The 26,044-nt window shown below is 36.7% G+C and overlaps 1 protein-coding gene across 2 annotated transcripts; it reads right to left on the reverse strand.

Annotated features, from left to right (window-relative positions):
• Nucleotides 1-447: 447 nt before the first annotated feature.
• Nucleotides 448-6,854, reverse strand: LOC145132519 (uncharacterized). 2 transcript variants are annotated; one of them, XM_079067320.1, is made up of 20 exons: nucleotides 5,750-6,854; nucleotides 5,183-5,585; nucleotides 4,977-5,064; nucleotides 4,686-4,867; nucleotides 4,469-4,605; nucleotides 4,299-4,365; nucleotides 3,963-4,110; nucleotides 3,746-3,845; nucleotides 3,532-3,607; nucleotides 3,274-3,456; nucleotides 3,014-3,174; nucleotides 2,811-2,913; nucleotides 2,504-2,720; nucleotides 2,094-2,380; nucleotides 1,839-1,960; nucleotides 1,554-1,698; nucleotides 1,397-1,489; nucleotides 1,199-1,272; nucleotides 923-976; nucleotides 448-832 (listed from the first exon to the last, which is right to left on the reverse strand). In XM_079067320.1, exons 1-20 carry the CDS (start codon nucleotides 6,769-6,771, stop codon nucleotides 535-537), a joined length of 3,960 nt encoding a protein of 1,319 aa, XP_078923446.1. In that variant the 5' UTR covers nucleotides 6,772-6,854; the 3' UTR covers nucleotides 448-534. The 2 variants fall into 2 exon arrangements, 1 of the variants encoding a protein (XP_078923446.1); XR_013718115.1 differs by lacking the exons at nucleotides 448-832; nucleotides 923-976 and having other exon boundaries at nucleotides 1,232-1,272; nucleotides 1,397-1,479.
• Between the last annotated feature and the right edge of the window lie 19,190 nt (nucleotides 6,855-26,044).

A 26,044-nucleotide genomic window follows, 5' to 3' on the forward strand; every position in this document is an offset into this window, starting at 1 on the left:
TCAAAATTGACACGTCATCATGCCACGTCAGCAGGTAACCTGGTTGATCGGTCAAGTGGTTAGAATTGTAAAAAAATAAAAAGCACAGGGTTAAATTTGAAACCAAAAAAACACATTGTTAAATTAAAATTTTGATATAAACTTAATGTCTTTTGTGCTATTTACCCTTAAAAAAACAAGAAAAACTATATATGGAAAGAAAACTAGGAAAGAGAGAGGTGGCCGAGTCCCACTCCCACCCCAAAGGCAATTATTTTCTTGTTTTCCTTTTAATCTTTTTTACTTCTCATGAACGTACTTAACATAGTGTAACAAGGAAGAAGGTGCAAGGGGTAAAATACATACTTTGGACTGATATTATTATTACAAAATTTTTTAAAGGTGTAGCCTAAATTCGTAATGTAAGTGAATATATATAACTACAAGGATGTAATTCGTAATTTGGTGTATAGTGAGGTTTTATCTTGTTGCTATTGTTATGTGTAGTACAATATGCTTTAATATGAGTATGTAGGTTGGGGAATTTCCCAAATTTTAATCGGAATATGGTTGTGAATCCATACAGAGATGAACTAATTCCTGTTGGTATTTTGTGTATAATTCCCCGACACCAATAACTTCTTCACTTTCTGGGTTTAGTCCTCGTAACACAACCAATTTTTCCTTGATTGTGACAGATGCGTCGTCGTTTGGATCTAACCCCTTTATAAACTCCCCATGAATTTCCCGGCAGGCTATGATGAACATTGCCGCACTATCTGGTCGATGAGCTTCACGCAGCACCGCCAATGCTTCTTGTAAACATCCCGCTGCTACATACATTATTAGGGCCCTGAAATTATGGACAAATACATATACATATACGCTAGGTAATTTTGAAAACCTTTATTTATTTATTTTTACTGAAAATAAATGATGATACCTCCACATGTTATGTTCCGCATTCAACACGTGTCCTGCCCATCTTTGCATTACCCTACACACAAATATATATATATATATATATATATATATATATATATATATATATATATATAAACTAAAACTAATCGGAAATATTTCTCTTAATACGAAGACTTGAGAGAAACAAAACGTTGTCTTGTTTTATTATATATATCATACAAGATAAGTAGTAAATATGTAGGTACTGATTAAAGTAGGAATTGAATTGTAAAGAAGAGATTAATAAATAAAGTACCTTGAATAATCGCTTCCTTTTAAATGTGTTGCTGCTAAGGTTGCAGCATCTGTCCAACACCCTGCATCTTGCAGCTGACAAACATAATAAAAAAACAATCTTGATTCATGATGGAATTCTAAATCTAATCTAATATTATATTACATAATAATAAGGAGAAAATGAATGTGAATGGCATGACATGAGAGCAATCAGCACCTGTGAACAAGCTTCTTGATATCTCCCAACAGCACAGAGGAGGTGTGTGCCAGATAATGACCTGTCAGTCCTCACCATATTTGCTGCAACCACCTAATAAAAAAATATTTTATGGTGGAAAAATAAAATAAAAAAAATGATGGTAATGGTATGTTACCTTTACTGCGAGTTCATTTAAAGATCTTGAGACTGCAGAGGAAAGAGCAACAGCACGCAAAGCATTTGGGTAGAAGAAGGAGCTCTCTGGAGGAGTTGAAAGCAGTAAATTCACAGCAGCATCCAAGTTACCAACTGTCACTAGCCTATTTAATTATTTATTATATTATAAATAATAAATCATTCATCCACACCACAATGCCTTAATAACAAATAAACATTTATGATTTATCCCTTTCCAAATTGGATAAACTAAGTAAGCAGAGAAAATGAGATGAAAACTGACTCATGAACTTGGTTTTGAATAGCTTGTTCACCCTCCAAGTTTTCATGCCAAGTAATACGTTCACTAGCATTTTCCCATAACTCTTCTTGTGCAAAAGCCATCATCCTAAGTTCACCATTACTCTGTCATCCATTCATGATGGAATAAATAAACAACATGGCTAAGGAATGAAATGAAGAAAATGAAAGGAATTCCAATGGAATTAAGCATTCCATTCCATCTGAAATAATTATACCAAGGAAGAAAAAAACTTACGAGTGAGTTTGAGTTTGTTAACCTTGGTACAGATCTCCTCTTCATGGTGAACATCCTACTTAGTACAGATGACTCATCAATGGTAGATGGCAATTTCACAGGTGCTTTTTGCAAAGACTTTGTAGCCAACATATTCAGTGAGTGCTTTAATGCACGAGGCAATTGCAACCAAAAACAAGCCTCCAAAGTTTCACCAAATATTGCAGCTGCAAAAGAAAACCTTGCAGCACAACCTTTATTCACTATACTACCATATTGTCTCACTCTCTCATCATCAAGCACACAACCTGATTCAAACCAAAAACAAAACAAACTTTTTATTATCACATCATTCTACTTATTACAACATTGTATGTTAAAAAAATTTGAAAACTATGTTGCATTAATTTAGGCTGAAAATAAAGCTTTACCTTCTCTTCGGTAAGGCTCTAATACTTTAAGAAGTAACTCAGGGACAACAGAGTCACCAATAGGTGATAAATCAATTAAATAACTACGAAGGTACCCAACAGATGCTGATGAACTTCTTGATATTTGGGAATCTGAATCTCCCCCCTTATCTGGGATTGAACTGCATGTGTTAAACCATGAAGGCTTTACCCCATATTGCAAGATTAACCGCAATGCCTGTGGTTAAAAAAAGAAAGGATATTTTAATAGTATAAAAAAAAGATCATATAAACCATATGATATTAGTGTGAATAAAGTCAATCTTACTAAGGCATGTGCTGTAGGAAGTAATACAGGAGAACATAAAGGCATTGGCCTAAATCGCTCTTTCACAGATCCAGGTTGGGATTCATAACCACTTTTTTTGTCACTGAATGAAAAAAAAAGTGTATAAAATGTGAGTACTGGATAATATGTTTTGGTTGTAAATAGATATCTTGAAAACAAAGTAAAAAAAAAGTGATGCATACATGTTAACCTGAACAAGGCGAAAGCTACTATCAGCTCCAGCAATACACAATACCAATGGATCATTTTTATCAGTTCGTACAGGTAACCAATCAAGCTCCAACACAAGTGTTCCTGGAAACCGTGTCTGTAATAGGGAATTGGCTAAAGGATCCTGTGAATCCTGAAAAAAAATGAAGTCTAAATAATAATAATAATAAAAAGATTGGAATTAAGTAGCAGAAAACATGGGACATAAATGATGAGTAAGAAAGAAAGTTACAAGATCAAAAACAGAAAATGTGTTGTCATTAAACAAAACAGCAATACGTCCAAGGCTGCGATCTCCAGGAACAACAGGGGAGAATTTGATTCTTCTAATGCCTTCTTTATGAGTGTTGAAAGAGGAAGATTGTCCAGTTGTCACATCCCACCACCTTACATTTCCTAATCTGTCCCCCATAACCTTTTTACACATATATAAATATAAATATAAATAAGTCGGTGACAAAATCTTTTAGTATTATAAAAAAAAACTAACCACATGAGGCATACGATAAGCCATAGCTGTCACCATCCCTTCAGTAGAAACAAATGAGGAGTCAGGCCACTTTGGTCTGGAAATAACAAATACGTATCATCAACTTATAATATATAAAAAAATTGATTAAGAAAAAAAATGTTATATATATATATATATATATATATATATATATATATATATATATATGGAAGAAATGGATAATAAAAAGTACCTGAAATCTCGGATCCTTCGTCCATGAACTTCAAACACCCCGCAAGAGCCATTTACTAAACCAAATGAAAAAGTCTCTGTAAAATCTTCTTGAGCTCCATCTGCAAGTTACTTTTGAGTTTTAAGGATGAAAACCTTATTGGATTTACAATAAGAAAGAGATAAAGTGTAAAATGTTAAATCAAGTATGTAAGATTTAGTAGAGAATAGAAGCTCACTAGTGTCTGTAGAGGCTCCTTCAGAGGCTACATAAGTGTTGTCTTGAGAATTAGATACAGATTGTCTAGAGGCTCCACTGTGAGAGGGACGTGGAACAGTAGGAAGAGTCCACTCCAAAACTGTGAATGGAAGAGCTAAAGACCTAAGCTGCAAAAAGAATAATACTATAATAAATACTTTTGTAGAGTTCTAAATATATATCATTCATACTTTTTCATATATAAAGCAATTTTAACATTTGCAGTTTCTTCCATTGTGAAATTGAGATAAAGGGTTGGCCACTTTGTTGACTTGTAATTATCCCTTGAAAGTAGGAAAACAATCAGTTGTTTTACCATAATTGGAGTTTTTGTCATTGCCCAAACCTCCACAGGTGCATCACGAAACAAGATCAAAAGATACCTACAAAATATATCAAGAATACATACTTCAACAAAAAAGAAAAAAAACACTTCCATATTTAGGTGAAGTAGCAAAACAACCAATACTCCTTTTCAAGAACAACCTTCCAGAAGATGACACACGGAGAGCTCTTATTGATGCACGTTCAGGCTTTTGTAAAACCCTAAATGCTCGATTATGACCACTCCGAAGGCATGTAACAACAAGCCTATTCACATAGCTTCCAGACTTCTCACTTCCCTGTATTGAGTACATAACTTTTATAAAACATTTATAAAAATTCAAAGATGAATTTGGAGGTTTTTTAGTATGTTTAATACCGGGCTGTATGAGAATGAGACAAGTCTAGTGTTTCCAAGCCACCTTAACCCTCTTACAAGATTATTATGAACAGAAAAACTTGCAGCTACAACATTTGCAGAAACATCAATAACATCAATTGAACCATTTTGAGTTCCTAAAGCAACCAGTGGAACAGCCACAGCAGGATGGTTTCCACCACCTTCACATCATATATCATAAATGTCTCATTCACTAAGTGATGAATGTAAAAATGAAGTTTAAAGAACCATATGGAAAATTGGAAATTACAGAGAAAACAACTAACTCACTTGCCAAAGTTGCTGTCAAAGAAGGAGAAGGAACAGCCAACAATGTCAGTGTTGAAGAAAGGAGATGAAGTTGGCCAACAAGACTCATCTGCTCCAAGATTTTGATTCACAAAATGCATTATTTATAAAGAAAATAGAATCATAACTTTGAACTTATAGAAATTGAATAGCCATAGTTTAATTAGTGTTAAGTATTAACTATTAACCTTGAGTGTTAGCTTATCCTGGCTTACAGTAGTGGCTGATGGATCTTTACGGACTTCTGTAGCATGTGCAGGATCAGATTCAGATGTATCTTTTGGATTATCTGTGGGGTCTTCAGATGTCAGAAGCCAATTCCATATTTTTCCATCATCAGAAATGGATATAAAATGTGTTTTACAAATGATATGTGAGTCATCACGAAAATCAAAAGGATTATCAAAATCCAGATCAAATTCGTTGTCAGGAGATGAAGGTTGATGTCCATCGGAAAAATGCTTGCCGACATTTTGGAGGGTGGCATCCGATTGAGAGATGACAACTGCAAGAACTGAGGGAGTTGGGACGGATGTGCCAATTGAGGGCATCAATTCTTCCATCATACACTTCTCGTGCACCTGTTCTCCTCTGCGGTGATACGCAAATGATTAGGCTTTTTCCAATTCCCTTAAACTCCTAAACCTTTTATGCAATTCTAAACGACATTTGTAATTACAGATGACTATAACAATTACACAAATAAGAAAACCAAATATGCTTTGCGTTTTGGTTAAGCGACAATATTTACTCACTCCTTTCGCCGCCAAGCGCTAAGTCGGCCGTCGAGATGAGCACAATAAACCAGATCCATACTTGGGTCCGGCAACACGTCGAGAAACTTCCCACATCCTCTCGGTAAACTGGAATGAGACAGAGCCGTTTCGTACTGCAGATCAAACACGATTAATTCCCTCGGAAAAGTAACATACAAAATGTGCCTCCAATGAGGCGAAAACGCGAGTTTGACTCCATAAGTGGGAAGCGTCGCCGTCGCCTGGGAATTATTAAGTGTAGCGGGTGAACTAATGCTGATACCGACTTCTCTCTCAAGCTTATTCAACCCAGAGACATCAGTAGGGATTTTGAGTTCTTCCAATACGACATCAGATTCGGACACGTCCCCAAGGACTTTGATTGACAGGAGAAGGCCTTTTAAACCTATGGCGCATAAATGGCGGGAATCGAAGGGGTCACGTTTAATACACGAGAAGAGTTCCGGCGATGCATTGTATTTGAAGAAGCAACGTCCGTTGGGGATGTTGAAGAGAGCGAGGACTGATGGTCCCATTAGGGCAGCGATTATCCATGAGTCGGATCGGGCTTGGATCCAACAAAGGTCTTGGATTCCAAGTTTGGAGGTCTGATCGGTTTGGAGGAAGAGCGAAGGGGCTGATTTCTGGCGAAGGTCAAGGAGGCAAATACGGCCTTGGCGGTCGCCGGCGGCGAGGAGAAGGTGAGAGTGGGACGAAGAAAGGTCATGGGAGAGAAGGTCTAGACGGAGCGAGGTAGGGCACCAACGGACGGAGGTGACATAAGGGGACAGTGAGGAGGAGGAGGATGTGCTGCTGGTGCCGGATGTGGCAGCAGGAGGAGGGATAGGAAAGACGCAGACGAGTTGCATGGAGCGAGTATCGAGGATAGGGACGGTGCTACCGGCGGCATATGCGAGGAGGCCGGTTGATACGAGGTCAGCGGATCCACCATTGTTGCGGGAGGGTGGTCCCGGTAGCATGCAGTCCGACGAATCGGTCGGTTGCCGTTGAACCAACGACATTGTGTAACATCAAATCTCCGGTATCGTGATATGCAAATCTGCACAAAGGTAGTTGAAGGAATAGCAGCATGAAATTGCTGATATGAAATAATTTACAATTTGGGTGCTTCTGTTTCAGACACTTTTACATTTTAGTACCTAAACTTTTATAATATGGCTTAAGATGTGCGTTTTCAAATAAAATGTTAAAAGTTTTGGAATTTTTCTTGTTTTTATAGTTTAAAAAAATATATAATTTGAACAGTTTTCATATGAAAAAACCCAAAACCAAAAGTAAGATTAAACCAAAAAATTAAAAAAGAAAAGAAAAGAAAAAAACAAACTCTTTTGAGATTAAATATTTACACCCAAAAGTATAACATGAAATCTTTGATTTTCTTTTCACAAGACAATTGATTAAAAACAATCTTAAAATACCCTTAAAATTGGACCATTCATTATAATCATTGAAATATTTCATATAATAATGTAGCACCCTTGTTTGTGATTATGGAAATGTATATGCAAACTTTTGGTTTTTCTTGTACAAGTGTTCATATTTTTAAGTTCAAGTTTTCAGGAAAAAAGTGATATAGAATTGGATTGCACCGCTGGCGAGACAAACGTTTGGGAATACAGGTTCATGGGCATCACCAAATTTGCGCCAATATCCGCAAAAGACGGCTCTAACTTTGCATTAATATTTGTTATAGATCCATACTTAAAGGGTGGATACAAAACAATTTTGTTACTATAGTTGAATAGATTGTTCCAAGCATATGATGAGACACACGTTTGGGAATACAAGTTCATGGACATCACCAAATTTGCGCCAATATCCGCAAAAGACGGCTCTAACTTTGCATTAATATTTGTTATAGATCCATACTTAAAGGGTGGATACAAAACAATTTTGTTACTATAGTTGAATAGATTGTTCCAAGCATATGATGAGACACACGTTTGGGAATACAAGTTCATGGACATCACCAAATTTGCGCCAATATCCGCAAAAGACGGCTCTAACTTTGCATTAATATTTGTTATAGATCCATACTTAAAGGGTGGATACAAAACAATTTTGTTACTATAGTTGAATAGATTGTTCCAAGCATATGATGAGACACACGTTTGGGAATACAAGTTCATGGACATCACCAAATTTGCGCCAATATCCGCAAAAGACGGCTCTAACTTTGCATTAATATTTGTTATAGATCCATACTTAAAGGGTGGATACAAAACAATTTTGTTACTATAGTTGAATAGATTGTTCCAAGCATATGATGAGACACACGTTTGGGAATACAAGTTCATGGACATCACCAAATTTGCGCCAATATCCGCAAAAGACGGCTCTAACTTTGCATTAATATTTGTTATAGATCCATACTTAAAGGGTGGATACAAAACAATTTTGTTACTATAGTTGAATAGATTGTTCCAAGCATATGATGAGACACACGTTTGGGAATACAAGTTCATGGACATCACCAAATTTGCGCCAATATCCGCAAAAGACGGCTCTAACTTTGCATTAATATTTGTTATAGATCCATACTTAAAGGGTGGATACAAAACAATTTTGTTACTATACGAAACAATTTTGTTACTTTGCATTAATGTTCTAATGAAAAACAATTGAAAATATGATGTTATAAATGGATAGAATTCTAAATTGCATTGTATTAACAAATACTGACTTGAAAATATCATATTGTAATATATTAAATAAAAGTATAACAATTTTTTTAAACGGAAAAATTATAATTAAATCGTACGCAAATAAATAAAAACACGTTATTTTTGCATTTACCTTTAATTATTAACAACCATCAAAGTGTCATGGTGTTATTATTTGCTATTTAAAAACTTCAATAAATGTATCATCACCGAATAAGATTCTAACCATATTTACTAAAATATAGACATGTCATTTACGTCAAGTCTCTCATAGAGCGTGTCCTTGCACACGTTTTACTATTTTTCTTCTTTTTTAAGCTTAATTATAAATCAATCCTAGAAAAAAAATATATTGCGAAAACCATGTTACCATCATTTTTATAAAGGTAAACAAAACGAAGTTAAGTTATTGTTTTTGTTTACATGGGTTTATAGTTAAATCCTCTTTGAAGAATTATATACTAAAATCTTCACCCTTAAGAAAAATAGTTATTCTTTAAGAGTTATTTGTTCTAAATTTTTTTTAGCTATATATGTTTCTTCAAGTTCATTCAACACAGTAACCACCAATTGTATACTTGATGGAGAGGTGTGTTAAAGAGTGCCACATAAATCCCAAGCACAAAGAGCCAGATTATGGGTTCATACGGGAAGATGTGGCCCAAGAAGCCAATATGGACGATAGATGTAACACAACAATTTTATCATAAGGATTAACATATATAAGAGGCTATAATTTGCAATAATGTCAATGTCCGGTGCGGAAATCCAGTCTATAAAACAAACAAACTGGAACTAGTACAAACCCAGGGGTTACAAAATCCATCACATGTCATAGAGATGCCTAGATACATATATATTCTGAATGTAATGTTTATGCTTCCCTCTTACTAATCCCCAAAGTCAATTCTTCTAATTATTAAATATTTCATGTACAGGAAGCTAAATTAAGCTAAGTCCTTATCATATATCTTGATCTTTAACCTATAATACATGGCATTAAAAAACAATAATACATTTTTTTGAACGGCGAGCAACATAAATACATAATTCAAACTTTTCTTATGAGATATATAAGTTGAAATACAAAGTAGCATTTCAAATCATTATTGTATAAATATTTACTTTAAATCAAATTTCATAAACCTTAACTTTGAAGCACGGTTTATAAACCTTTACATTTAGACACGTTACATTTCAATTTATTTTTGTTTTTAAATCATATACCATGCATATATGAACTGTATGCAACGCATAACCACACACTAATGCAAGCTGGTGCATACATCCATTTGGAAAAAAATCGACTCTATCATTTCATAAAATCTTTTTTCATTTAGGTACCATTTTATATATATATATATATATATATATATATATATATATATATATATATATATATATATATATATATATATATATATAAGGTCATGTTCACAATGGTGACTCCCCATGTCTACACCAACATATGAAGAACATATCAAGCTATCATGATATCAGGGCCGGTCCAAACGTATATGGGACCCGGGGCGAAAAGAAATAAAAAACCCCTCAAGGACAAATATAATAAAGATTCAAAAAAATATCATTTATTCTTCACTATAGACTTCTTTAATTAGCAATAACAAACAAGCCAAATTGTTTATCTTTTGAGTTACTTTGAGTTTGAACCAACTTTAGGCATTAAAAATCATTTAGGTAATATATATATATATATATATATATATATATATATATATATACACACACACACTACATAGCCTAGAAATTTTGGGCTCCCTGGAGACGTGGGCCCTGGGCGGTCGCCCGGGTTGCCCACCGTCTGGACCGGCCCTGCATGATATCATATTTATAAGGCATTACCTTTCGAGGAGAGATACACCCCAATAGGGTCTTTTGGATACCTATATTCGAGACATCATATCATATGTGTGGATTTTCTTTATCATGATTAAATGCATTTCAAATTCAATGTATGCATGGGGAAACCTCTTTTTCTTTCATCATTTCAATCGCAGCAAGATTAACATGATCATATATCTATTATACATAATAAAACAGTGGATTTTAGTATGTGTCTTGTAACTTGTTGTATCAATAAGAATTTTCTCTATGTATGTGTTTCAAAAGACTATATTACATGTCTAACTAGGAAAACTCATACACCTATAATAAGGAACTATAACTTTGATAATTTGAAGTGAATTTGTCATAGGTTTTGTAACCCCCTCTTTTCACTTTACTGTATATTTTAATATAAAATGTTTGTTATAAAATTCGAAGTAAAAATATATAAATTTTTAGCCAAAGTAATCATCATGAAAGATATAGTAGACGTCAATATGAAACCGTGAGTCTAAAGAATGCCTAAATCTGACTTCGCATGAAGAATTTATAATTTTTCGAAGTTTCGTGTTCGGCACGATACCATAACGTGTGTCATAAAATATGAAATGGATATAGGTCACTTATTAGAAAAAACAATCTAAATGAAAGTTGATGTCTACGTAAATATAAATCCGTCCATATAAAGAACGTCGAGGACGGAGTTTCGTATGAAGAAGTTATGAATTTTGCAGCGATATTACAGTGTAACATTCTCAGACTGTAAAATGAAAAATAAAATGTGAATTAGCTGATGAAGTCTAAATGAAAGTTGTAGTACTCGTCGATGTGAAACCAGATATATAAAGAACATAAAAAATGGAGCTCGTATGCAAAATATATGACTTTTCGAAGTTCCAAAGTTTTACATGCGAAGCTGATGACGTGATACCACTAGAAGTGGACATGTGGCACACCAGGAATCAACCTCTACACCGCCTCAAAAGCATAACATGCCTTGGTATGGGCGCACCATGCCTTCCTATCCTCCTTATAAATAGGAGGCCATCCATCCTTCATTTCCTGCAATACCTTTCTCTTGATTCAAGAGTCTTTCTCTGCTTACCCCTGAGCATTTCGGTCCCTCGTGATTTGACTTCTCTTTCTGTAATTTTTAGTAGTTAAGTAGTGAATCTTTGGGAGTTTTGGAAATAGATAAGTAGGCATTGAAGTTCTGCTCGCAGATATTCGAATTTCATCAAAACAAGTTGATACGTGTTGGTCAAAGTTGTCTACAAAGCTACATACTTAGTTGTTTCGAGATTGTCAGGAGATTTATCTCACTATACTATATATTGCAATATGCATTTTATGTGTTTATTATGCACTAACAGTTTTAAATTTATAAAATCCTATCGAATGTTAATTAGTTTTAAAACACAAATAGCCAGTATACTGTGACAACCCGAAAAATTTGGATCAAGCAAGGGCTAAACTGTAACCGTATACAAGTGACTTCGCAACGTAACTTTGATGCATCAAAACATTGAAAGCCATAATGGGAATGTTTTATATGAGTTGTTATATACTTTGAAAATCATATTTATAACAACCCTTTCGAAACAAACAAGTTAGGACAAAGCAAGTCAAATAGTTGAAATAGAAATCACGAATTTAATAACATTGTTTTATAGTATTTGGCCTAGTACCCCATCCACCCTATAACATCCCTAAACCGAAATCCTCCTTGTGGGTGATTCAAAACCGAAATCTCCTACCTATAATAACCTACAACCGAAAACACAAAGGCACAAGCCCACTAAGGCTGAAAACTCATGACTAAGGGTCCAATAAGGCCGAAATCATGATTTATGGGAGAATTAGGACCAAAATCACCAAGGAATGTGGTGATTTCGGTCATTCTAAGGAGTTCCAGTGGGATTTTCCATGTGATATCAAAAGGTGTGACCTCGTAATAGGATAATTCAACTTTGCTCCCAATTACTCAACACATACCCATGCAACACCTCCCTTTACCCTCCAGATACCCATGAAATCACTCCTTTAAGAATCACATCTAGAAAGCATTTCCTTCATCCTTTTCCTTCAAAATATCTAACTCCCTTCATCTCCATATTCCATAAGAACTTCTCTCAAGGACAAGTTGGTTCTCTGCAAAAATCATCATCATCAAAGTGGTCATTAGGAATTTGGTAAGTATTTTCGTAAACCACTAGTGATTCTACATATTCTTATGTGACTTTCATCATCTTTACACACCTTATTGTGTGTTGACATCCTTAGGGTAATATAAGCTTCAAGGAGTTCATCAAGCCCATACTAGTGTTTTAGGCTCGAAATCTTCCTCACCACACTACAAATCATCCACAAAATCAACTCAAGGTGAGTTCATACCCCCATATTTTCAAATATTTTTCATGTTTTTTAGGGGGAACACAAGTAAAACTTTGTTTATCTAACAAATAATTACATGTTTTCAACTCATGTTAACGATAAGTTATAAATTGCATAACATATGGTTAATACTAGTGTTTGTATAATTATTTGTGATATATATGATGGGTTTTGAGCATTCTAACACTCCTATGGTGTACATGCAACCCTATAAACCTTGAATCTATGTTTTCTCTAATATACATGCACATTTGATTTTTCAAGGTTTACTTCCTAACTAGCATGACATGGGGAATATGTAATATAAAAACTAGTAGAAGTACATACCTTTCTAGTTGCTTGGATTCCTTGAAGACTTTGTGAGCCTAGCACCCCAAATGTTGTGCCTCAAATGCTTCACACAACACTACAAGACTTGGAATAACTTGAGAGAATACACTTGCACTCAAAAATCGGTTATGCCCTCTTAGAACTCACTAGTCGCCGATTTTGCTAGCTATAGGGTTCCTTTTATAGTGTTGTCACAATTAGGGTTTACACATGAATGCCCTTAATTGTCATGACTCTTCATTTCTAATGATCCATGGGTTTGTAACTCCCATGAACTATCCATGGAGCTCCAAATGGTTATAACCCAACTCCATAAACCATGGATCATAAATCCACCATAAAAGATTAGATGATTGTCATAATCAACCCTACATATTGAATTAGTCTCATTTTGATCACCAAATTAATTCCAAATTAATACTTGATCAACACTAATTAAATAATACTATTATTAATATATTAGAACTTATAATATATTAATAATCACAAGTGTCATTTCTCTCATTTAGTCTATCCAAGTATTGCAATGCCATGCAACCCAAATGGACCATGCCGGGTCGGGTCAAGTACATACCAAATAAAGTTATGGACTTAGACACTGTATCCAACAGTCTCCCACTTGGATAAGTCTAGTAACTATATTTGCAGATATGACTTCAAGATCCGACTAGCAATCGTAGCTCTTTCAAAGTCTCTCGGAACTGAGATAATAATGATACGCCATTTAAGATAAGTGATCATATAATCCTCTGCTCTCAAGATATCAGTCGGACAAACACATGGAACATGGTCTTACTTATTGTCCAGCATTTGTTTCTCGATCTCTGATTTGTTTCGACATAGAACTAAATTGAACACATCAATTAGGTTCTGACCGGGCCCGGTACATAAGTCAAAACCAAATCATCGAGGGGCCCAGATATCGCTTCTATTTCTAGAAGGAACAGATAAACTTCGACTCATATGCTTGTACTGACTACTTGTTGAATTATGCACAAAAGCACGTTTTATTACATCGAGTTACCAATGCGTTTTCGTACAATCAATGGATAACCAACTCATAGTCAACAACTCATATCTCTAGGTTTAAAGATTGATATGATATTATCGTCTCACGATCACTCGAGATAAATTCCATGAAGTGATGCAAGTGAGCGTGGGTTGAATCCAATACTCAGAACTTATGAGCACTCATGAATGTTGCAGCAACTATTGCTATGTCTAATACCCTTTAGACATATCATACAAACCAAATTCATGACAGTATTTATTCATATCTACTTCCGACATATGACCGACTGTGGAGAGTTCGAATAAAATAATTATTCTGGAAGTCAAAACATGCAAAATTGAAACCATAGTAAACGATTAACATAAGATAGTAACACTTTACTCATAAATAAATAACAATTTTTATTTAATCATCAAAATGTCAATTACATTTTACAAGTTTCAGAAATCTAATTATTGAAACTAATATCATCCTTCAGCCCGATGTGCCTCGCATGCTGTAAATGCTTAACCCTACTCAGTCCCTTCGTGAAGGGATCTGCTGGGTTCTCATCTGATGATACCCTCTTTGCCACGAGGAGTCCTTCTTCTATTCGATGTCTGATGAAATGGTATTTTCTGTCAATGTGCCTAGATCTCCCGTGATCTCTTGGTTCCTTAGCCAAAGCAACTGCACTTTCGTTGTCACAGAAAATTTCCATTGGCTCCTTTATAGCTGGTACAACTCCAAGGTCTCCGATGAAGTTCTTTAGCCATATCGCCTCCTTTGCTACTTCACTCGCTGCTATGTACTCTGATTCATAAGTAGAATTAGCTACTGTCTCTTGCTTGGAACTTTTCCATGTAATTGCCCCTCCATTTAGGATAAAGACCCAGCCTGACTGAGAGCTGAAATTATCCCTATCAGTCTGAAAGCTAGCATCGCTATATCCTTCCACTCTCAAGTCATCACTGCCACCGAGGGTAAGGACCCAGTCCTTAGTCCTCCGCAGATACTTGAGAATGTTCTTTACAGCAGTCCAGTGAGCCTTGCCAGGGTTCCCTTGATATCTACTGACCATGCTCAAAGCAAAGGCCACATCAGGGCGAGTACAAGTCATAGCATACATGATAGAGCCCACAGCGGAAACATATGGTATATGACTCATCTCAGCTATCTCAGCCTCTGTACTCGGACTCTGAGTCTTACTCAGCTTGGCATTACTCTGGATGGGTAATTCCCCTTTCTTGGAATCTTGCATGCTGAACCTCTTCAGCACCTTATCCAAGTAAGTACTTTGACTAAGTCCAATTAGTCTCTTACTCCTATCTCTTAATATCCTTATCCCTAGGATATAGGCAGCTTCTCCAAGATCCTTCATGGCGAAACACTTCCCAAGCCAGGACTTAACTTCCTGCAAAGTTGGATGTCATTTCCTATGAGTAGTATGTCATCCACATACAACACCAGAAAGCTGACTATACTCCCACTAGCCCTAACATACACACATGACTCATCTTCGCTCCTCGAAAAACCAAACTCTTTGACTTTCTCATCGAAGCAAAGATTCCATCTACGAGATGCTTGTTTCAATCCATAAATTGATTTCTCAAGCTTACACACCCTATTAGGGTACTTTGCATCGACAAAACCCTCTGGCTGAGCCATGTAAACATCCTCAGCCAACTTTCCATTAAGGAAATCGGTTTTGACATCCATTTGCCATATTTCATAATCATGAAATGCAGCTATGGCCAGCAAAACTCTAATAGACTTAATCTTTGCTACTGGTGAAAAGGTCTCATCATAGTCAACTCCCAGAGTCTGAGTAAAGCCCTTTGCCACCAGTCTTGCTTTGTAGGTGTGTACCTCCCATCCATGTCGGTCTTCTTCTTGAAGAGCCATTTGCACCCAACTGTCTTACGACCTGGTACATTGTCAACCAAGTTCCACACTTGATTGTCATACATGGACTGAATCTCGCTGTCCATAGCCTCCTTCCATTTAGCAGACTCAGGGCTTGCCATGGCTTCCTTGTAATTATTAGGTTCATCCAAATCTATTAGTGTACTATCACTAATAAATGTATCACCTTCAGTGGTGATGTGATAACCATAATAAAATTCAGGTGTGTTCCTAACTCTGGTGGAACGTCTCGGAGGCACGGACTCATCTATCGTCTCAACAGGAGTTTCCTCCTCAGGTTGGTTGGTAGTATTTGAGTTTCCTTCACCACTTGACTCTTGAATCTCTTCAAGGTTAATTTGCCTCCCACTGTCCCCTTGGCTTATAAATTCTCTCTCACGAAAGACTCATCTTCTTGCTACAAAGACCACATTATCACTGGGTCTGTAGAAGAGGTAACCAAAGGATCTCTGTGGGTAGCCGATGAAAATACACCTCTCACTTCGAGGTTCAAGCTTATCATGAGTCTCACGCCTCACGAAAGCTTCACAACCCCAAATCTTGATGTGGTCTAAATTGGGAACTTTCCCAGTCCACATCTCGTGAGGTGTTTTGGCAACCTTTTTAGTAGGGACTAGATTAAGGCATACCCCAGAAAGAGATTGGTAGCGAAGCTCGACTCATCATGGAACGAACCATATCCAACAAGGTTCGATTGCGCCTCTTAGCTACACCATTCAACTGTGGTGTTCTGGGAGGTGTCAATTGTGAGACAATCCCACATTCCCTAAGATAGTCAAGGAACTCAATGCTAAGATACTCTCCTTCCCGATCGGATCGGAGATCTTGATGTTCCTGCCCAATTGATTCTCTACTTCCTGCTTAAACTCTTTGAACTTTTTAAAGGTTTCTGACTTATGCTTGATTAAGTAGATATATCCATATCTGCTGTAATCATCAGTGAAAGTCACATAATAGCGATTAGCATCCCTTGTAGCAACTCTGAAGGGCCCACGCACATCTGTGTGTACCAGGTCCAACAAACCTTCACCCCTATCACAAGTACCTGTGAAGGGTGACTTTGTCATTTTTCCAAGTAAACAAGACTCGCAACTATCATGCGACTTTAGGTCAAATGATTCCAAGACTCCAGCCTTTTGGAGTTGGCCTATGCGCTTCTTGTTGACATGTCCAAGACGACAATGCCACAAGGATGCTTTATCCAAGCTATTCAAAGAATCAATATACAACACGTTATTTCCTAGATTGTCTACAACATTCACAGCTTCATATACACCATCACAAGGTAATGCTTTAAAGTAAAATACATCATTGTAATAAACATTAATAGCACCATTATTATTATCAAACGAAAATGTAAACCCTTGTTTGTACAAGCCATGAAAGGAAATAATATTTCTCGCCATTTCAGGCGAGTAACAACATTTATTAAAATCTAACATTAACCCATTATTAAGCAATAAAGAATAAACTCCTATCTTGGTGACAGGTGATGCTTTCCTGTTGCCCATGACTAAGTTTATCTTCCCGTGCTCCACTTGCTCACTTCTTCTTAGGCCCTGCAAATCAGTACAAATGTGAATACCACAACCTGTATCAAGCACCCAAGAATTAGCATTATATGAGTTATTAGACAATATTGTATAAATACCTACATGGGTGGGTTTAACTTTCCCATCCTTTACATCTTGCAAGTATTTGGGGCAGCTTCGCTTCCAGTGCCCCTTTTCCTGGCAATAGAAGCATTGTGCTTCCTTTGGGTTTGAGGAAGGAGTAATGGGGCCTTTCTTTGTCCCACTAGAAGAGGAACCATCAAGGGGCTTACCCTTGGTACCCTTCGAAGGGGTTTTCCTCTTCTTACCCTTTCCCTGCCCAATCGCAAGAACAGGGGCTGCTGAAGGAGTAGAAGTAGAAGTAACAACCGCTTTACTATTAAGACCATTTTCAGCTATCCTTAAAAGTCCTTGAAGTTTACTCAGTGTAACTTCCTCCTTGTTCATATGATAAGTCATATGAAACTGATCATAACTTGGAGGTAAAGAATGGAGAATGATGTCAATCGCCATTTCTTCAGGAAAGTCCACATTAAGCTTCAATAACCGATCAACGAACCTTTGCATTTTCTGCATGTGACCGGTGATGGGTTCACCATCTTTCATTATGGTTGTTATCATGGAGGAGATGATTTCATACCTCTCCTGACGCGCGCTCTGATGGTACCTTTCCATCAGATCCTGGTGCATCTCATAGGGGTAGAAATCTTCATAGGATTTTTGAAGTTCAGGAGTCATGGTGGCCATCATGATGCATGCTACTTTAGTAGCATCCTTTTCATGTGCAACAAACTCCGCAAACTCTTCAGGAGTAGCAGTGGCTTCATTCACAACCTTAATCTCCCTATCGAGGACATACTCCTTGTCCTCATAGCGGGTAATCATCCTGATGTTTCTGATCCATTCATTGAAGTTGGATCCATCAAAAGTGACTTTCCCACACAAGTTCATAAGGGAAAAGGAGCCTGTTGGGTTTGAGCCAGCAGCATTGTTGGACGACATCTGAAAGAAAAGAAAAACAAGTTTCATTAGATTAAGAGTCCTTAATAAGTGACCCAAATGAAATATTAAGGCTAGGATCCAACAAACTATTTATAGTTGGAAGAGGGATGCCGTAATCCACACTATAAAATATTTGAAGGTAGGTAAATGACGATTTACCAATTTCCACCATAAGAATGAAATATTTTATTATTAGGTTTTATTGGATTTGAAACTCCTAGATCTTTTTGAGATACATTGAACTTTTCAATGACATGTTTAAAATCTCGATTGTGCCCTCTCAAGTTTGTGACTGGGATGCCGAGGATCACAAACAAGGTGTGAATAACCATACAAATTGACTTGGTACCCTTAACTACATTACCTAATCGATGTGCCGGTTAACCACACACGCTCCACCAATCTATAATAAAGTCAAGTTACCCTTTGCCACACTTACTAGTCCTTGTTAGTGTGCCGGTTAACCACACACGCTCCACTAACGACTTGGTAAGGTACAAAGTGTAATTTTATGGGCTAGCACCTATTTCACATTTTTCCTAAAGTAACTAAGATTGGGAATTAATAATGTATAGTTACTTTATAATTCATTATACTTTTAATGAGAGTTAAAGTCTTATCCTACTCGTTCGGCTAACGACCCTCCACCAGTCAAGGAAGCGGTGGGTGAGAGTGGACACCCATTAAGCTGCCATTTTATAGGCAACACCCTTATGCCCCCCTTATAGACCGGCTTCGTGAGTGAGGCCTACTTGCGGTAATATTGACTTATTCTTATACATATCTATATAAATAAGATTATAATAATAGTATAAGTGTTGATTTTTAAACTTTTAAAAATATAAGGTTTAATTTGGAATTAAAGTATTAAAGTGTAAGACTTTACAAATTCCAAAACTTGAGGGCAAGTTTTGAAACTATTTCAAGACTCTTCAATTTGTAACTTATGAGTTTTAATGGTTCATAAAGTTGAAGACTCTTCATTTTATGAAACCTCCTATTCTTTAATGACAACTTTTAAAGAAGTGACTTTTGGTTATCCATAACTTGAGGACAAGTTATGGACACCATCATTAGCATTAAGATCATGAATTAAACTAGCATGTAGGTTACACACAATTCCTATGATCTTCTAAAACTCATAAGAACAAATATTCATGTCAAACAATTTCAAGAAATCATATTAACACATATAAAACTTGAAAATTGATAATAGTCATTTGAAATGGGTTAACATAATCATTACCACTTTGAAAAACAGATTTTACAAGTCCAAAACTGTTTGGGGTAATGATTCTAGCTCATTTCCAGCAACAAAACTCGGAAAACTGCCCAGCACGCACCTACTTGTCGAGTGCATGATCCTACTCGACGAGTAGGATGAATTTTGCCTTGGACTCGTCGAGTTCAGTCAAACAGTGAGCAGTTTTTCGATTTTTCAAGCAGTTTGCATCAAATATACAGAAAACAATCCTAGGCTCTGATACCACTGATGGGTTTTGAGCATGCTAACACTCCTATGGTGTACATGCAACCCTATAAACCTTGAATCTATGTTTTCTCTAATATACATGCAAATTTGATTTTTCAAGGTTTACTTCCTAACTAGCATGGCATGGGGAATATGTAATATAAAAACTAGTAGAAGTACATACCTTTCTAGTTGCTTGGATTCCTTGAAGACTTTGTGAGCCTAACACCCCAAATGTTGTGCCTCAAATGCTTCACACAACACTACAAGACTTGGAATAACTTGAGAGAATACACTTGCACTCAAAAATCGGTTATGCCCTCTTAGAACTCACTAGTCGCCGATTTTGCTAGCTATAGGGTTCCTTTTATAGTGTTGTCACAATTAGGGTTTACACATTAATGCCCTTAATTGTCATGACTCTTCATTTCTAATGATCCATGGGTTTGTAACTCCCATGAACTATCCATGGAGCTCCAAATGGTTATAACCCAACTCCATAAACCATGGATCATAAATCCACCATAAAAGATTAGATGATTGTCATAATCAACCCTACATATTGAATTAGTCTCATTTTGATCACCAAATTAATTCCAAATTAATACTTGATCAACACTAATTAAATAATACTATTATTAATATATTAGAACTTATAATATATTAATAATCACAAGTGTCATTTCTCTCATTTAGTCTATCCAAGTATTGCAATGCCATGCAACCCAAATGGACCATGCCGGGTCGGGTCAAGTACATACCAAATAAAGTTATGGACTTAGACACTATATCCAAACATATATACTAGTTTGGATTTCAAAACTAACGAAACAAACATAATCCATGTTATAAAATCATTACAAATTTATGATTTGTAAAACTACACGATTTTCTGGAAACTTTTACTAAAAGCTAGCTTTTCTAGCAAAAATGGTTACATTATAGTCATTACTAATTTGATGGGCCACAACCCAAAAATATTATGTTTTGATTTCAAATTTTGACACTAGACAAGATTACAACTTTATATTTATATAAAGGATTACATAAATTGATTAAACAAAACTTATAAGACAAACTATAACTGGTATAGTTTAGGAGTCACCAACCACACTTTCTTCTCAAAAGAACCATATAATTATTCAAAGGTATAATTATTTTGTTTTACAAGAAAAAGGAGTCATAGTTCTCGTAAATATGTTAATGCTCTAGTGAGACGTTCTCTTCACCGTACCTACCTAGCGTACACCTTAAGTCCTGCATTATAACCAGAGTCTCCTGGAGGGAGAGCAAGACTGTTGTGTATAGATATATACGGGATTGACAACCCCACACCTCAACTCTTCGTTACAGGTAGACCGGAAAGTCTAGGGTGACAAAAGTCTACCAACTCCGACGCCTGAAGAACGTCGTACAGGCATAACAGTCATATTTATCATGGTTATAATAACTCACATGGGGATTAGCGAAACTACTTGGTTTATGGGAAGCTTATACTTCATTAGTTTTATAAAAAGAAATAAAACTACATCCTATTTTCAGTAGAACATCACTTACATTTTGGTCTTAGGGTTTAAGAATACAGTTCATATTTAAGAAAATATTGGATTTTCTGAAAAACATACCTTATCATTTCACATGAAAAAGATACAAAGGAATTACATACAATTAGAGTTCATATTAAAGAAATATCGGATTTTCTGGAGGTATATGTAACAACCCGATATTTCAGGTCAATGTATTGACTAAAAGTCAAATGTGGTAATCCCTTTTTGAATTAATTGAAATAACATAAAAAATGAAATGTTTGAAAGTCTCACTTTGAGTGTACTAAGTGGTAGATATCGTAACAAGGTTTCCAAAAATATAAAGAACATTAAAATCCGAGTTATAACGAAGGAGTTATGACCAATCGAAGATCCGCAACAACACCGACAAAACACTGTTAAGCGTAAAATACGAAATTCCGATAAAAATACTTTTTAGCCTTAGGTATCTAAATGAAAGTCGTAGATAACATTAAACCGTAAACATACATAAAAAGAACGCCCAAATCTGACTTCGTATGAGGAAGTTATGATTTTTCGAAGTTTCGGACATAGCAGTAGACAGCTAAAAACTTGAATTAGAGATCGAGCGACTTTTTGCCAACATGACCTAAACGAGAATCAAAGATCTCATCAATGGTATTACAACGGTAAAAAGTCTGACGAAAACGGACATCGAATGAAGAAGTTATGGATTTTTAACGGACTTTTCCTGTCCCGGCCTGTTAAAAATGTAATATTAAAAATAAAGTCAAAATTAGCCAACGAAGTCTAAACGAGAGTTGTAGAGCATAATCTCACCTACGCGTGGATATAAAGAACGTCAAAAACGGAGCTCGTATGCGAGAGATATGAATTTCTGAAGTTCGAGTCACGAAAATCGAAGCTGTCAGACAGCTCACGACGTGAGCCAGAAGTTCACGACGTGAGTCTGTGACTGATGGGTTCCAGAGCTGTCAGCAGGCGTCTCGTCATTGGAAGAGGATAAGGGTCGAACTCACGACGTGAGCAACTCAATTCTCACGACGTGAGACCCCAAATGTTGGCCTATAAATAGATCTCAAGGGTTTTCCGAGTTTAGTTGCTAACTTCTTCCCTTTGTCGTGCTTATGCTCTGCGTTTAACCCCTCGAAGCCATCCCGAAGACCGGGTTATCATATTCAAATCCTGAAGGAAGTTTTACGCTCCCGAGATTCCTGAGGATCCCGAGAAATCAGCTTTCTCCAGTCGAAGTTCTGCTCGACTTTTGTCTCACTTTCTTCAAACTACCAAGTGAGTTCATACCCCCATTTCTACGCTTTTAACTGATTTTAAATGCTTTTGAACACTTTACGGAGGAGAATACAATTAAACACACGGTTAATCTTGTGTAAAAACATCTATCTTTTGTTATACATTTCAGATTGTTTTTAATAACTATCATATGGATCTGTTAACATGCAAAACATCTTACCTTACTTTACCCTCTCGGAATAAAACCTGATTATAAATACTATAAGCTTATTTATACGTTTGCATCATATTAAGGGTAACTATTCTTCAGTTTACCACTTTTATACATACAAGAACATCCACCTTTTATTATGCCTTTGTTAACATTGTGAAAAAGGATAATCATTTCAGAAACAACATATTCATTTTAATACGGGACTTAACTGAGAATTCGTGAGGCATTCATCTTCAATATACCTTTTAAGGTACCACTAGAAGTCCTGTTTATAACCAGAATCTCCCGTCCGGAGAACGTGACAAGTGTGTATAGATCTATACGGGACTAATGATCCCGCGCCCTGACTGCTAGCTACAGTCCCCGGGGTGACAAGTGTCATCTCATTTCGACGCCTGAAGAACGTCGCTACAGGCAAATTATGATAGTACGGTTAAAAAAACTCACTGGATAGACAATTATTATGGTATTACGTTTTAATGGGAAAAGTAACAGATACAGTTCTTTTCACATTCAAATACAAATCTTCTTATAGTTTTGTTTCATAATAAGACTATACATCATCTTTTGAGCATGTCATATTTGCTTACAGGTTACGGTCTTGGTCATTTGAGACTGCATTTCACTTTTAGGAAAATATAGGATTTTCCTGGTTCAAATACATACAGTTTATACAACGATCTTTCATACTCATTTCATACATTTGTTAGAAATATCGGATTTTCTGGAAAACATACACGAACTTTCGAATGGCATACATTTTATCAAAACACTACTTATGAACTCACCAACTTTATTGTTGACACTTTTTCTTTGAAATAACTTGTATTCTCAGGAAAACGCTAAATCAGGTAGCAACTACTTTTGAAGACTAACGCGCTGGCGTTAGTAACATATTTTGGATCACCATATTGTATTTGATATTTAAACATGTAACACATACAATCATGTAAACTTTTCAAATATATTTATATTATGGTGGTGTGTACTTTCTTTACTATTCAATTGTTATGATACTGTACATGACGTCCTCCGCCCCCGAACGTTTCCGCCGTTCAGGTTTGGGGGTGTGACAGATTGGTATCAGAGCATTGTTTATAGTGAACCAAGTATATCAAAACCATTTTTTTGATATACAACTATAAACGCATCTGGGAAAAACACTCTGAACGAGAGTTATACTTTTAAAATGAAATTTTTATAAAGTATACATGCATACATTATATAACAGGGTCAGTATCATGATGAAAACAATATAGAAGTATTATAGATGAGTTGTGCACTACAGTTATGCCTTGAGATATGTAATTGGAACTGGGATGAATATAGCCTGATCAACTATATTTGTCTGAGAGCCGACCAGCATATGCCAGGGGATAGCTACAGTGGACAACAAGTCAAAAACTTACCAAACTTATAAACCTTAGAATCACACGTAACATTTAGAATACTATAGGAGTATTTGGTAAATGCAATAAGTTTAAACTTTGATACTTCAGTATGTGCTTTAGTTTATAGTAAATTCTTAACCCTATTCTCCTATAGACACAATGGCTGGATTCCACCTACCAGGAGACCCCTACTACCCCAATCAAGGCAACGGGGGATGGGAGGAAGACGACCCAGAAGAGGATGAGGAACCCATGGAGGAGGAGGAAGAGGAAGGCTCTGATGGGACAGACTCAGAACCAGAAATAATCAATCCACCAGCCGTCCGACCTCCTGCGGTTCGAAGAGGTTTTCAGGGACCAACCCACGTCTGGGGAAGTCACATTCACTATTGGAGTCAACAGCAAGGATTGCGCCCTCCCCATGGCATGTGTCGGGATTTCTACGACGTCAGTGGTGGAAGTTCAGCTGACCCGACTCTCCCAGTCATGGTGGGCAAAATAGCCAACCAGTCCTACCAATCAGGAGTCCAAGCAAGCCGGATTCGCGAAACCGCCGTAGAGGTACAAGGTAACACAACCGATATCCGTCGCCTGGACAGGTTGCAGGAGGATGCCCAACTCCACACCGACACACTCCAAGGCCAACTAAACACAACCCTCTCTGAGATAAGGGAAATGAGGGAGCAGCAAGCCACCTTTGACAGGCGTCTCATGGGGGCCAAGCAATCAGACATGGAGTCAAGCTCCAAGCGCAAACCACATCGCAAGTTGTACTTGCCTGACTCCCAAAATTTTGTTATAGAATAGGATCTCGACTAAAAGTCTTACTTTTCTCTAACTTTTGCAATCGGAGACCTTTAGAAAGGTCGAAAATTTTCCTGACTCCAAAATGTAACCCAATATATGTTTAATATATAAGGAAGTACTCCTTTTGTATGTTAATTCTTTACCTACCACTCGAATTCATAAGTTTATCTATAAACTCTAATTATGAATCAAAATCGAGAACCTAGTTTATGTCAAACCCAATTCATGAAATGTTGAAAATGGCTAACTCATTAACACACGACTTTCAAACATGTGAGACTTATTGTCTTTCATTCATTTTGTTTTAGCACGATGCCTCCTCGTAGGTTAGCATGCCGAAATACGACACCAACACCGCCACCACCACCTCCAACTTACGATCCCGCTATGGTACAGGCTGCCATCACCGCAGCAGTAGCAGCTGCGCTATTCCAAATAAACACAAATGGAGCCGGAGGGAGCAAGAGTAGTACCAATCATCAGAACCATGGCACTGGTCATGTTCATATTAGGGAATGCACCTGCAAAGAATTCTCGAACGCCAAACCAAAAATGTTCAACGACACTGGAGGAGTCATTACACTTATGCAATGGTTTGAAAAGACCGAGACGGTCTTTGAAATCTGTTCATGCCAAGAAATAAGCAAGGTCAAGTTTGCTGCTTGTACCTTCACAGACCGAGCCCTCACATGGTGGAAGGGCCATGTGAAATCCGTATCTCTTCCAGTCGCCAACGCCATGAGCTGGGAGGACTTGAAGGTCCTACTGTTAGAAGAATACTGCCCGAGGGGCGAAATTCAAAAACTGGAACAGGAACTATGGAACTTGAAAATGGTTGGTTCTGACCTAGCCGCCTATACGGTCAGGTTCAGTGATTTGTCAGCCCTATGCCCAGGAATGGTCAACC

The sequence above is a fragment of the Lactuca virosa genome, chromosome 8 (genome assembly GCF_052849685.1).
Source record: "Lactuca virosa cultivar CGN04683 chromosome 8, Lactuca_virosa_CGN04683_v6, whole genome shotgun sequence".
Lineage (NCBI taxonomy): Eukaryota > Viridiplantae > Streptophyta > Magnoliopsida > Asterales > Asteraceae > Lactuca > Lactuca virosa.